The sequence below is a fragment of the Sebastes umbrosus genome, chromosome 4 (assembly GCF_015220745.1).
Source record: "Sebastes umbrosus isolate fSebUmb1 chromosome 4, fSebUmb1.pri, whole genome shotgun sequence".
NCBI lineage: Eukaryota > Metazoa > Chordata > Actinopteri > Perciformes > Sebastidae > Sebastes > Sebastes umbrosus.
The window spans coordinates 32962445-32977851 of NC_051272.1; the positions used below are offsets into that span (position 1 = coordinate 32962445).

Sequence of the window (15407 nt, forward strand, 5' to 3'; positions counted from 1 at the left end):
TATACATAGCAACGGTCTGCTATACATAGCAACGGTCTGCTATAAAGAAATAACAGACTGTAGAACGCTGTGATTGACCAATGAGAATCGAGTATTCAACACAGCCGTGTAATAAATATGTTTAAACCATCAGCTGTTGAACATAATAAAAATGTCAAACCAGCAACTGTGCCTTTTTGTCATTTGAAATGTCAGTTTTTATTAATGCAGGTTAAATCAGTAGTAATGGTTACATGACCAGCGGCAGGTTAAATCCCCTTACAGGGACGTTAATAAGTGACCTCACGCTTGACCCAGTATGTACCTCCTCCACAAACACACAGGGATACTAGCGCTGAGCTATCACATGACATGAGTTCGCAGACAAGCCTGTGGTTCTGGTGTAATAGTGAGAGGTCAGAGAGATGGTACAGAACAAACATCTAATAGCAGATTTAAAAAGGTTATATGGAAATGACTAACCGTGTGCTCCTAGGGCTAGCTTTCCTTTATGTCTCTAAGCTGACAACAGGACAAACACTATTTAAGCTTGAGAAGGAAAGCCAGGCCTGAACAGACAGTAATGAAACAATAGGGTGGCGTCTGCCTCAGAGTAGAACTTGGTGTGTACATCTGCCTCCCAAAAGGAAAAAAAAACTCCATCATGAAACATCAACAAAATAAATACTTCAAGTGTAAACATACTGTACCTCTATTATAGTCAGTCAAGTTGAATAAATAGTGTTCGGGCAAATAAAACAAGATGTTTGATTTAAAGAGATGTGCTTGATTAAAATATTTCTGTTTTCAACAGACACAAACTTCAATAAAAGAAAATCCAAGAGGGAAGACATCACAGTACACAACCACACAGACAAGTGTATTCTGGGAAATGGAGTGCTGATTTAAATAAAGCAACTGGAGCTGAGGTTCAAAGCTCATTCTCGACCTTGGAAACAGCATCTATGAGCTTTCAATCGTATCACATGATCTTCATCAGGTTGCCCAGAATTTCTTTCATGGACTTCTCATCAATGCTGGCTTAAAAGCTGTAGTGATGAAGATCATGTGATATAATCAAAAGCTCCGGAAAAGCTATTCAATGTTGTTTTCCAAGGTCAAGTATGAACTTTCAACCTCAAATTCTGAGCCAATGTGGATAGAAAAAAAATGGGAATTTGAACATTTGTAATACTGCTTCATCTGCTGAAGAAGATCACATGATATGACCGAAAGCTCCAAAATAGCTACTAAATGAACCTTGTGGTGAGATTGTTTTCTTAAAACCGACCAGAGGTTTACGACTGAGTTAAAAAAACAAACACTTTTTCAAGTTTTGGACTGAGGAGACGTGGTGTTTGGCTCTCAGTCAAGCACATCTCTTGTATTGTAAATATTGAACATGAACGCGTCGCTCAGACTGAGGTACCGGCCTGATGCAGACACACTAAGAGCTGTAGAAGGGACACTGAGGCAGTGAGGACTCATTAAATTAACTCTTCATCAAATAACAGGGCTCTCAACATATAGACATATACATTAAGACACACAAGTTTCATAAAAACACTTAAGATGCATTCACACACTCGCATGCCTGGCAGGAGAACTATCTGCTTTTGTTTTCTTCAAACGTCTCTGTCCTTCATTGCGACCCGGAGCAAAGTGCACAAAGGCAAACAAATGTACAGTCCTTCAGTCAGATAGACTCGGCCCAGAGGGGGACAAACTGTGTGCATTTTAGATTCAAACGCAGCTTTTCTTCACGTCAACGCAGGTTAGATGAAAAGTTCTTGTCGTGAATACGCCGTAGTGGCTGCTTTCATGGAGCATTGTCTGAAATGGGGTGAAAGACATGGGTTCTATAGTCCAACTACCAAATCACACCAAGATTTTCTATTGTAGCATTTGGTCAACTTCCTCCAAGGATTCAAAAACTCGAGCCCGGATGATTACAAGTACAAGATTTCTTGCCCTTTTTTTTTTTTTTTGTCGGAAAAGACCAGTCATTTATTTTGAAATCCGTGAGAGGCAGTGAACCAAGCGCTCAGCGGAGAGATGAAAGCTTACAGGATGGTATAGCATTAGGTAGGGGGTGGGGGGTTTATTAGGAGCAGTTTGACCCCTCTCTTGGACCGGGGAGAAGTGGGGCAGGGCGGGGTGGGGTGGGGCTCTGTCTCTCAGCCCTCCATCCCAAAGTCCTCTGTGAACTTCTTGACCTTAAAGAGATCTTCTGTGTTGACTGTGGGACGGGTGGTGGACAGAGAGCGCAGCATGTCCGACTGCAAACGACAGGACATACAAGTCATTTTGGGTTTACATTGTTTTTTTATATCCACTTTACCAGTTTACCAGACACTGGTCTCAGAGACGGGTTACAAACATGCAACATGGTATGACATCAGAGCAACATGTTACACATCAGTAGAATCACTTTACTTGTCATGATGACTATCATATCAGCAATATTGAAAAGCATTTGTCCACATTGGGATCAAAACGGAGCTTCTAATAAAAACTAGAATTACCGCCTCGTGGTTGTACGCCTACGCCAACCAGACAAGTTGCAGTTTACATCCATGTGTGTCGAAAATGTCATTATTTTTATCCAATTAGACATTTGTGTGAGTTATGGCCAAAAACGTGTTTTGTGAGGTCACAGCAACCTTGACCTGTGACAAAGAATGTATATCGCCTAGAAGTCAATTGTTCGTTCCATTGCAACGTCAGCGCCCAGCAGCAGAGCTACGTTTCCACCATTTTGGACTGAAAGTGAAGACCGGACGCCAGCAAAACGTCCGCCTATAAAGTGCCGTATAAAAGTATTGTCATATTCTAGCGAAATGGCCCGTGTTGAACAACAAAATATTATAAATATAATAAGCGTTTTCAGTCCAAAATGGCGGCAGTGGCTGTCAAAACAAGCCACCAGAGTTTTGTCTCTTTGCTTCTATACTCTTTACCTATGACCACAAAATCTAATCAGTTCTTCCTTGAGTCCAAGTGGACGTAAGTGCCAAATTCGTTCACAAGAATGGGACGTACGGATAGATGGACAGACCGAGTGAAAACATAATGCCTCTGGCTGCAGCTTTTGTAGGTTCGGAGGCATAAAAATATGTAGCTTAATAATGTAATTGATGATTTAAGTGGCATATTAATACATTTTATTCTTACATTTCATTCCCCACATGTGTTTCATTGTAGCTGCAGCCTTTTCCACTCTTATTCCACCACTCAGGTGAAAAAGAAGTGACTTTGTGAAAATACTGTAGAATTATTTTAAATATTAAGAAAAACTCTTTTTATCACATAAGATATTGTTTAAATCCTGGCAACATCAATAAGTGTCCAGTAAAATGTACATATAATATTGCTGTCAGACAGACCTTATCAAACATTAATTTGTTTCCTTAAACCTGCAGTAGGCAGTATATTTTTGTCATCATTGGGCAAAAATTCCATAATAACCTTTCAGCATATTGTAATTCAAGTGTTCTGAGAGAAAACTAGACTTCTTTACCTCCTCATTGCTCTGAAATGAGGCGCTGCAGCATTGATCATATCTGTGTTGTTCATTAATATACTGTATGTGTATCTCACCATGCAGACTATGGGCTCCAGTAGCTTATCACTAAGCACATCCATCCAGGTCATCTCTACGGCTGCAGGGTCACCAGGAGAACAAGGAGTCAAGAGGTCGTCCACCATCAACTGGTTGTTGCTTCGGGATGGACCACGAACCTGCAGGAGTAAGAACAAGAAAAAAAAAGCTCAATAGTAATGGTGAAAATGATTAACCATAACAGGGATTCAACTGACATGGGCTTTTGAGGATTCAACGTGTTTTCCCCCTCTGGATTTCTTCACCTTTTTGAAGTGGGTGGCCGACTGGACCTTCCTAACAGGCTGCATGAGGGCGTCACGGACGATGATGCTGATGTCGGCGCCGGAGTAGCCGTCCGTTTTATGGGCGAGCTGCCGTATGTCAGCCTCGCTCAGGCTGTGTGGCGTGTTGCCCAGATGAAGACGAAACATCTGAGACCGAGCTGGCTCCTCCGGCAGAGGGATGTAGATACGCTTCTCGAATCTGACACACGACAGAGGACAAGATCCGTTCAATCGCACATTCAACAGCTGCTCAAAACATATAAACACATAAGCTTGCAGGTTTCGCACATTTAAAGCTGCAGTGGGTAGAAATGGAGCAAATATGATTAGAAAAAGTTGTTTTTATAAAACGGTCACTATATTCTGACAGTAGTGCATGAGACAGGTAATCTGAAAAAAATCATGTGTCTCTGTGTCTTCCCGTGCTCCTAATGACATCAGCAAGATTTCACAGACCAGAGGAAAACAACCAATCAGAGCTGATCTGGAGTCTGCCGTCCAGCTGCCGTCAATTAGAGCCAGCTGTCAATCACTGGCAAACTTCGATCAAATGGTCAAACTAGGCAGCGCTGATCAAATATGAATCAATATTATGTTACTGTAATGCCTATTTCTCTCCTCAGATGTTTTCAGAAACATCTTGTAGTGTACTGTTTAGCTGTACAATGAGAAAGTTTATGACCCGGCAGCCATGTTGAGATCTGTTGAGGAAGAAAGTTGGAGTCTTTTTCACAACAATTGTTTTCACCGATTATCTGACTCATGCACTACTGTCAGGATATAGTTACATTTTTATAGAAATAACCTTTTTTTATCCGATTTTTTCAAAGTTACCAACTGCAGCTTTAACCGTGGAGTACTGAAGTGAGCTCTGACCTTCTGCGGATGGCGGCGTCTAGCACCCAGGGGATGTTGGTGGCTCCAAGCACCAAGATACCATCGTTGTTGTTTCCCACACCTACAAAACCAGAGAGCTTCAGTCAGCTCTATATGAGCACTTTCTGCGTCCCCCGGTGTTCCTACATGGTTATGTATTTGCATATTTATGACTTTGTAGTTTTCTATATTCACTCATACAGTACATACAACATACAGGATTTGATACTGCATATTCTTCACTGTGCAGTATCATTGTGCCTCAGTCTGATTTGTGCTCATTCCTCATGTCATTAGGCTCACCTTGCATCTGGACCAAGAACTCTGTCTTGATGCGGCGGGCGGCCTCGCTCTCATTCTCGTTCCTGGAGCCGCACAGAGAGTCCACTTCATCGATGAAGATGATTGAGGGTTTGTGCTGGCGAGCCAGGTCAAATAAGTTCTTCACCAGCCTGGGAGACACAGGGAGAGATGGAGAGACACATGGACAGGTTTAAATCGGAAATATTGCCAAATAGGCGCTTCTGCTTTTCGCTTTGACACCAAATCCTCCGCCATCTTCTTGTCTGTCAACTTGCTCTCGTCCCATGTGTGTGAAATTGGACTCCTGCTACTCTGAACTGAAACTCCGTACGGAGCAGACGCATTCACTTTCAGTTTGTAGCGTCCGTCCGACTACGTATTGATAACACGGAGCTGATACGCGAAAATGAATTAAATGGGTTTTATTTCTATAAAAAAAAGGTAAACAACGTTGGGGGCGTAATGTAATCGGTGTGTGCACGACCACAGTGTAACACTGGTAACACCGACCACCGCCACAAACCTAGTTTTGATTGAAATATTGAAAATATGTTGAGTGAACCGGTCATCCAGTAACAAAAGTGTTGATTGTTGACGTTCATTTAAAGGGTTGAAGAGTCAGGTTTCCACACTAGTTAGGCTGCAAACACCGAATAAAATCAACATCTAAAAGAAGTTATAAAACACATTATTGCTATGTTTCTGTGCTACAATAAAGAGACGTACTTCTCACTCTCTCCCAGCCACTTCGACATGAGATCTGAGGAGGAGACGGAGAAGAAGGTGGAGTTATTGGCCTCGGTGGCGACGGCCTTAGCCAGGTACGACTTCCCCGTCCCCGGAGGGCCGAACAGCAGGATGCCTCTCCACGGAGTCCGCTTGCCTTAGAACACAGAGACCATGTTGGTCACATGATGTCATACTAGGGGACAAATTGCTGAGGTACTATCCAACAGAGGTCATAATAAAACGCTATTTGACATTTCAAAACATCTAAAGTGACTTTTCAACTAATTAGCAGTGATAATGAACAAGGGTGGCAACTTCAATTTTCAAAATTGATTAATCTATCAATTTAATTGATTAATACAATCAAAGAAAAGTGTGAGAAATGCCAATTAAATATTCTTAGAGATCAAGCTCACATCCTCTAATCACTTCAGATTGTTTTGTCTGACACATAGTGCAAAACAAAAAGTTCTCTCACATTTGAGAGGCTAGAAGCAGAGAATGTTTGATGTTTTTGATTAATAAATGATTAATTGAATACCAATACTGTTGCAAAATAATATTCTGTCAATTGATCAAAAAGTGTTTCAGCTCTATATTTACCCTTCAATGTCACATAGTAATACAACAATGGATAATGTACATTTTTAGCTCCAAGCACATCTAAAAAAATGTACCTCTGCCACATCTTTTTAACCATTTGATTTCAGTGTATGATAATTAGTGGGTGTAAACAGAATTACAGCGGGAACATCCCACAGTACCTGTAAAGAGGTGAGGGAATTTGATGGGCAAGATGACGGCTTCCTTCAGAGCTTCCTTAGCTCCCTCCAGCCCAGCCACATCATTCCACCGGACATTGGGCTTCTCCATTACGATGGCACCTGGACACACAGGAACAGCATGATTGAAACTGACAATGCAGAGGGAAGAAACACTTTAAGTGGGGATTGTACACCTGTAGCCCTAGCACAAATAAGACCTCATAACCCCCCTGAACCCCAGACTACTACTAATAAATAAAAATGTATGCAAGGTTACATTTGATAAAAAATTCCATTAAAACCCGTTCAGGTGAAGATATAAAGCAGCAGTGTAGTGTTATTCAATTATACAAAATATAAATAACCATCATATCCATTGTATCAGCAGACCACACTGATTTAATTAGAGATGCACCGATGCTGGATCGGATATCGGGCCGATACTGATTCAAATAGCTGGATTGGATATCGGTGACAATGGGGCCAATCCAATAAATTCAATTCTATGTTTATATACTATACACATAATATTTAATTCCTGTTTGAGTTTTGACCAATTTGTTGCCGCATTGAAAAGGTTTACACCTGAATTGTAATTCCTGTTTATTTTGAAGATTTTTTTGCCAGTGTATGTTTGTTTGCTGGTGTACAATTTATTATTTGAATAATTAAATACATTTATAAATTTACAAAGTTAGGAAAGTGATGATTAAGTCCAGCTCGATGTTGCCTTACACATAAAAGAATGATCCCAGTCACTTCCACACAGTGAGACATACAGCTTATTAATTAAACACTGGTATTGGATCGGTACTTGGTATCGGCAGATACCCAAAGCCCAGATATCGGGACTGAAAAAGTTGGATCGGTGCATCCCTAAATCTAATATCACAAACATCATATCAACTGGCACCCATACACGTATACTCACCCATAAGTTGCTCCTGCAGTTTCTTCTTCTCTGGGTTTTCACCCTCGCTGTCACTATCACTCCTAGACCAGACACAAACACAGATGTTGACACAAATACTGTGAAGCCCACTGGCTTGAACGTGTTTTCTGAGAGGGCAGAAGATAGACAGCCTACTTGTCATTGCTCTGTGCCTCCTTAACAGGCTTCTTTCCCTGTTTGTCTTTATTTTTCAGATAGTCTTTAAGTTTCTCCGCCCGGTCCAGGTACTGCATGCACTTTGCTCGTATACTCTCCTTCGCCTTGTCGCTGTGGGCCTCATCTGAGGGGAAAGATGAAAATTCCAAGCAACAATGTGAATGAAACCCACCGATGTTTGTACCAACGGAAATGTGCTAAACTAATTTTATTTATTATATTTATTAGTTTACTTGACAGGGACAATACATAGGCATTGTTACACTTAATTAAAGTGCAACCGATGCAAGGTATATAGGACTTCTAGCCATAGCTAATTTGCAGACCTTGTCCCTGGTTAGGCTTTTAAGAAAAAGAAAATAAATAAATAAATAAAAAATACAGAATAGCACATCTTACATAAAATCACATAATGTAACATTGTAAATTAAAATCAATTTACATATGTACTGTATGTTCCCAAACAATAATCAGTGATCACAGGTTTGGTTTAGTTTCAGCCAGTGTTTCACCTTTTCATTAAACTAATTCAACTACCTGTCAGGCTGCAGTACTCACATTTGATGGCATGTAGGAAATACTCCACAGCGTGCTGGTACAGTCGCAAGGCCTCCTCATAGTTCTTTGCCTTGTCTTCCTCTGTGGCTTTGGTCACAAGATCAATCGCTTTCTGCAACAGATGCAGAGAGAGACAGTCAGAGGACAAATGTGGATGTAATGTAGATGTGAGAAGGATTGGGGGGTGGAGACAGAAATAAAGGCACGTTAGTCATCCTCACATCAGTCTGCACATGTCAACACTGGAGCTTAAACCAAAACACAAGTTATACAACTAGCATAACAGTGAATACAATGGGATCTTAACAGTTTCACTGTGCTATTTCTTAAAGAAATTATAAACTGGGGGAAAAAAGTTCGGAAATTGTGTTTGGTCAATTATTTCTCTGTTGTTACAATGCTAATTGGCATTGTATTTTACATCGTTGGAAAGCCTGTTTATTTACCTTCACAATGATGTCCAACTTGTAAGGATCATGCATTTGTGGGATGAGCAGCACAGCTGATTATGTGGGGAGCGCCCAAGAAAAATTTGCCAAAATGCTCTACCAATGGTAAACAGTGTATTCTCCTGTTGGTGTTGACTCTTGTTTTGAGTTGTTTGGTGGATTGGATGATTGAACTCTCTATCAATAATAAGAAACAAACAAGACATATTGGCTATTTGACACTTTATTCATTTAATACAATATGTCAGGAGCCTCAGTAGTGGTGGAAGATCCATACGCAGCCACAACAGCCTGGCACCTCCTCCTCATGCTGTGCTGCTCATCCCACAAATGCATGATCTTTACAAGTTGGACATCATTGTGAAGGTAAATAAACAGGCTTTCCAACGATGTAAAATACAATGACCATTAGCATTGTAACAAAAGAGAAATAATCTATCTTTGTGATGGAAACTGTGTGTGAGCAGGTGCTAAAGCAGATAACGGTGAGAGCGCGGCTGGATCCACACATTCATAACCCAAAACCAGAGACAGCTATTGCTTTGTAGTATGTAGTTAGATAGCAGCGTAACGTTAAATCTGGTCAACACTCATTTTATTGTCAAGACAATGTAACGTTAATGGACTGTTTGCAGGCTCAGTTAACTAAACTGGTTTGCTCTCACAACGCGAGCAGGCTTTAGTCAGCTGTTCTGCTAGCTGGCTCTCTGCACTGCTGTCTGTCTACGGCTGAGACAAATTATGCCCAAGGCCTATTGAAGGAGGTTGGGCCACGCGTCATAGCAAAGACGGTATCACACATGCGCAGGAGAGTCTGGTCTGCCCTCGCCGAAATTGTGCCAATCGTAACGCAGGACCGCAGCTTCAGTCACACTGCGCATGCGTCATACCCCACACCCCGAGACCAGTGTCCTCACCTCCTTCAATAGGCCGTGGTTATGCCCCGTTAGCAAGATAACGGTAGCTATAGCTAACAGCAGCCTACCTGTAATGTTGACGTTGTCATTTCATCTCACTCTAGTGCTCTGCTCCCAGGTTTATATCTTCTGACCCTACCCAGAGGCGGATATGTGGAGAGGTGACCTCGTTAACAGCCCTGTGTTGTGAGGGGACAGGTTGCTCTTGACATGACAACAGCGTCCAGTCCGTTATCTTAGCTCGCTGCTGCTCTGACAACTCTACACCGCTGAGACTACGAGCTGCATCAAGCTAGCTGAGACAGAGACGACTTCCGGTTAAACCTTTCACAATACATCACACAATGACAAGCATAATGACCTGCGAATGACAGAATACACACATTCAACAACTAATCAACACTATTTTATGGATAGGATCTTCGCTAAATGAAATTTCCATTCATTTTTTGTATTGATATTTTCAGGCTAAACTTGACGAATAGTACAGTGGGAGTCTGAATGTATAAGAATACATCCATGAGTGGAGATGATGGCTGCTGCCGCCACCCAGCGGCCACATTAGTGCTATAGTAGTAGTAGTACCAGGGATGTAGGAGTTGTACTTGAAAAAGACACATATGCCCAGAATAAGACTAGAAATATACATTAAAGGTCCCATATTATAAAAAAGTGTGATTTTCATGTTTTTTTATTATAAAGCAGGTGTAAGTCCTATATAAATACTTTGAAAGTATCGAAACGCTCAATCCACAGGGAAATACACACAGCCCGTATTCAGAAACTCTGCATTTGAAACAAGCTGTCAGGATTTCTGCCCATTCGTGATGTCACGAATATACAATATTTAGACCCTTGACACAGATTTAAACGTAAACATTCTAAATGTGTCCCAGTTTATTCCTGGTTGCAGTCTATGTGAATGTCATCAGCTGACAGGAAGCACACATGGACCCAAGCTGTTGCCTAGCAACGCAATTCTGTTGCAATTCCGTCAAATGCACTAAAACAGAGTGTTTCAGACAGAGGGTAAATACGGGTATATTCAGGCAGACAGTATTAGGAAAATAAAGTTTTTTTTTTAACATTACAGCATGTAAACATGTTCTAGTAGAATCACAAACTACAAGTATGGACCTGAAAATGAGCACAATATGGGAACTTTAAAACAAGTGTGCACCTCAACGCTGAGAAAAACGGTTGAAACATAAAATGAAATGTAAATATTGTCTATATTATAAAAGTAAAGCCTACATCTAAATCTTCACAACAAACCACACATCAACTTGTGTAATTTGTAACAGTTTTATTGGTAGGTATTTACATTTGAGATTATTACATTGTTGTCATACATTTTATAAGGTAACTTGGAAGGAAGTCTAAAATACTTTGCATAAGACAGGTTGTTGCAGCAGCACTTTATTTACTTTTCAGTTCAATGATTGTGTTGGACGCAAGCTGCCACAGATATTACCTTTGGTTCAAAAACCCCTTCTTTGAAGCATTGCTTTGCATAGACAGGATAGCCTCAGATCATAAGGAGATGAAAAAGAATCACCCGGAAGAAGAGGAGAGGTGTACATTCACAGATTTAAAGGGGTTTGATAGGTTAGTGCATCAAGCTCAAAGAGGGACGGCCTGTAGCTTGTTGAAGGGTGACCAACTTAAGACAATCAGATCTGTGCAGTGGGTTAGAGAAACATGATTAACATAGAATGAAAATTGTGGTGAAAAAGTAAGATTAATGGAGTGCAACACAGGAACAAGACTTTATATCAGGCCAAATAGAACTCTAACATATCTGCCTTTCCTTTTAACACAGCCTATTAACTATAGATTGAAAAAGAGCTATATAGCTACAGCAACTATAAGGCTACACATTTTCACCTTCACAAAAAAAGCCAAAATAAGTTGCTCAAACCATCACAAGGACATCAGAGTCCAGAACAGGATAGAGGTCATTCAGACTGGTGATTGTGTTCCTTATCCGAGGACAGAAGGGATATCTTGTTCTCCTATGTTAAACGCTCTGTGGACACAATGGTACATTGTTTGAGGGCCAAAAGAACACAGAGGCTCTATTGAAGGGAAGGGTTGCTTTAGCAACATGTACCACGAAGCAACTGAAGGTTACGAAAATGTGTTAATTACAGTCATGTAGAACTCATTAACGAGTCAAGTCTCAACACAGGCACTGGACAGAACGGAAAAACTGAAGGGCAGATTGTAATCAGTTTAGTTGGCGAACCTCAACCCACTGAAAAAAAAATGACCCAATGTAGGGGTATTGTACCTAGAGCGATAAAAACAAATGGCTGTTTCATGGTATTTAGTATTGACAGAAATGACAAGATCTATAATGGGATTGTTAAATAAAGTTTCTTAAGAGCGTCAACGTTCATTCTTGAGCTTGAGAATAGCAGTTTAACAAATAACCTTAACTCTAAGTCCATTTAATGGCTTTTCCACAGCTTTCAACTGCATCTCACAGTCTTCATAAGTGGATGGAGTTTGCTCACTCACACTACACCGTTAAAACAGCAAAGGCCTGAACAAACACCAGAAACAGCCATCAGCTGTACGTCAACACCAAAACCTCAACTGATCAAACAGCTAAAAGCGAAATTTTGGACTTAAAGCAGCAGTAGGCGAGATTGGAGCAAACATGATTAAAAAGTTATTTTTATAAAACAATCGCTATATCCTGACAGTAGTGCATGAAACAGGTAATCTGAAAAAAATCATGTTCCTCCGGTGCTCCTAACGGCATCTGCAAGATTTCACAGACCGGAGGAAAACAAGCAGTAAGAGCTGATCTGAGGTCTACCGTCCAGCTGCCGTCTATGAGAGCCGGCTGTCAATCACTCGCGAACTCCGATCAAACAGTCAAACTAGGCAGCGCTGATCAAATATGAATCTATATTCTGTTACTGTAATGTCTATTTCTCTCCTCAGATGTTTTCAGAAACATCTTGTAGTGTACTGTTCAGCTGTAAAATGAGAAAGTTTGTGACCCGGCAGCCATGTTGAGATCTGTTGAGGAAATACCAAGCACCGACCACCAGCCGGAGCACAGCCAATAGGAACTCTCTCTCTCTCTGAAATGACCTGTGATTGGCCAAAGTCTCCCGTCACTGGCTACATTTTTTAAACCCTGAAATCAGAGCCATGAGGAGGTGCAGTAGTCTAGTTTGACCGATGCACACTCACGTCTACGTAGTGCGAGCACAAGCGCGAGCAACAGGAAGCTGTCGTTGACTTAACGGCCACAGGTGTCACTGCTAACAAGCAATTTCTGATTCTTACATAGAGTCCCTTTAAGTTCCACACTTCACGCTGTCATTCACTCACGACAGCTGCATGACAACTGAGACCACGAGATGCATCTGAAAGCTCCAAAAGAAAGCAAGTCAGTGGACCTTGAGTTAAGATTATTTTCTCAAACTTTCTTTGGCTTTCTGGGACTAAAATGGAAGGAAGAGACAACAATAAGCTAAAGGATATAACGGGTACAGTAACTTCTCTACTGCAGGGGATCATAGGAGCTGAGACGTATTTGACCATTAAACAAAATGGTACTTCTGTCATGTGGTGGCCCACCCTGAAACAAGCCTGTTAAACAGTTCTTAGCCAGAGAAATGCTGCTGTAGGAATGGTAACAAGAGACCAGTAATCTCAAGCAAAGTGGAACGAGATGACGGCGACACTGAGACGGAGATGGTGTGTACGTAGGTCAAGAAAGGGGAGGTAACACATGGTCAGGTCATACTGTATATCATCATCTGATACAGAGTTCAATGTCAGGAAGTCATGCTATCATGAGATACACTTAAAAAAACAAACAAAGTAACATGGTTTACACTATAAGAGTAATACTATTGCTTGCACATGTTGAAAGCTTAAAATTCTCTTATTGTGTGAAAGAAATAAAAAAAAAGGAAACATTACAAAGAGTGTCTCTGACTACATGTAGAAAGGCACAGTTGGCACTCCTGATTACAACAGTAGTTTGGGATAATGTGCTAAAAAGGTGAGTCGGTCAGACAGCAGGCACACTATCAAGCCAACAGAAGCGTGTAGTAGAGGCACACACACACACACACACACACGCACACACATACACACGCACAATCTCTGCTCAGTTAACTGCATTCTGACTGTAAAACAGCGTCTTTCACTCCTACGTCTACACTAAGACGAATACATTAAAAGAGCTCAAAGTACATTGGAAGGCTGTCATGGAATGATAGGCATAGAGTAAAAACAGGGAGCATTCACCAATCTGTGCTTGGCTGTGTATTCATTGTCTAAAAATCCTTCCTTTCCTTAATATAGTTCAGTAACACTTTGCTTGAAGTGCACTGTAATGGAATCGCATCTTAGCTTGTTTGTTTTTAACATCATGTCAGGTAATCATAATGGAATTTAATACATAATAACATGGAATGTTATGAGATTGTTAATAGCTTCCCCCCCCCCCCAAACCGTCTCCTAACACCTCATGACTTCAAGCAAAGTGCCACTTCCTTTTTACCTGACCTTGCAATACAAATGATTGGAAGACGTCGAGGAGAAGTTGGAAGAGAAGGCACAATTTTGAGACAATCAACAATACGACTCGTGGGTTAAATCTTCCCTGCAGCTTCAGCTGTGAATGGAGAAATTAAAAAAAAAAAAAAAAAAGAATTAAAAATCAACCCCCCAGTATCAGCATGTTGGGAGAGTCTTCCCCCTCCTTGCTGTGCCTGGGCCCGTCCTCTAGGCCACGCTGCTGCTGCTGTTGTTAGTTGTTTCACGTCAGCAGGCCCATACGAGTGAGCTTGGCTGACAGGAAGGAGTGGAGGACAAACACCACCGGCTTTGGACCCGAGTGGAGGTCAAATACCTGGAGGAAGGAGGGAGAAAGTGAGGAAGGAAAGCATGAACAGTAGATGGAAGAGGAAAAGAGAGACATAAGGATGTAAAAAAAAATGTAAAACAGTTGTCAGTATATTAGCTGGCATCCCAACACTTAAGTTTTTTGAGTTTGTAAATTGTATAGTCACTTTATTATACTATCAATTCTTCTGGTTCCAATCTGTACCGTTCATTGCAACAGTTATTTGCCATTTTCCACAGGAAATGAGTAATTCTGTCCTCTACATTACCCACGATGCAACCTGACCACAGACAGTTCGTCAGAAATTCAGGTGTGTTATGACAGTAGCGGCTAAAAATAAGCGATGTCAAGTGACATCGTGCCATGGATGATGGAGCCATGTGTAAAATTGTTGGAGTTCCCTTGTAACCAGGGCTCTCAACTAACTCTTTTCACCATCCTCCCGGAACCATCCACCGTCCCGAAATGAATGCGGACCGTCACAAATTTAAAATCTTTTCTACATTATCATTAGTTAATCATTCAAAGTGAACTTTAATATAAATCAAACATCAAAATTGGTTTATATAGTGGTTATTTTTTTAATAATTTATCAAAAACTTATTTAAAAAAATAATTTTATTGTTTTTTTTATTTATAATTTGCAAGTTTGTTTTGATTTTGATGTCAACAATGCAGCTAAGTTAAATTAAAATATTTTTTTGTGTAAAAAGTCACATTTGGAACAAAAAACAAGATTTTGCATATGGGCCCTCAAAAAGCTAGAACCGGCCCTGCTGCTGCTGCTGCTGCGTCCTAAAGTTGGAGGAGCTGCTGCACAACATGCTCCTGTCATGTGGAGAGGAGCAGCAAGTTGCCACGGACAACATTTATTGATTGCAGCCTTATTACCCTTAAAGGGGATGAAGAGGAGTAAGTAAGTTAACATTAGTAACATGATTTGAGCTGCTGCAGAGT

The 15407-nt window shown here is 40.9% G+C and overlaps 2 protein-coding genes across 2 annotated transcripts in view; both read right to left on the minus strand.

Annotated features, from left to right (window-relative positions):
• Positions 1-169: 169 nt before the first annotated feature.
• vps4a (vacuolar protein sorting 4 homolog A) lies at positions 170-9836 on the minus strand. The gene is made up of 11 exons (XM_037768726.1): positions 9640-9836; positions 8206-8317; positions 7627-7771; positions 7471-7532; positions 6540-6659; positions 5773-5929; positions 5047-5195; positions 4744-4825; positions 3847-4066; positions 3580-3720; positions 170-2258 (listed from the first exon to the last, which is right to left on the minus strand). Exons 1-11 carry the CDS (start codon positions 9658-9660, stop codon positions 2157-2159), a joined length of 1311 nt encoding a protein of 436 aa, XP_037624654.1. The 5' UTR covers positions 9661-9836; the 3' UTR covers positions 170-2156.
• Positions 9837-13854: 4018 nt separating this feature from the next.
• sntb2 (syntrophin, beta 2) overlaps positions 13855-15407 on the minus strand; it is a 30557-nt gene continuing 29004 nt past the window's right edge. Inside the window, exon 7 of the mRNA XM_037768725.1 lies at positions 13855-14456. Coding sequence (XP_037624653.1) covers positions 14364-14456 — 93 coding nt within the window. The 3' untranslated portion in view covers positions 13855-14363. The remainder of the gene's footprint in view (positions 14457-15407) is intronic.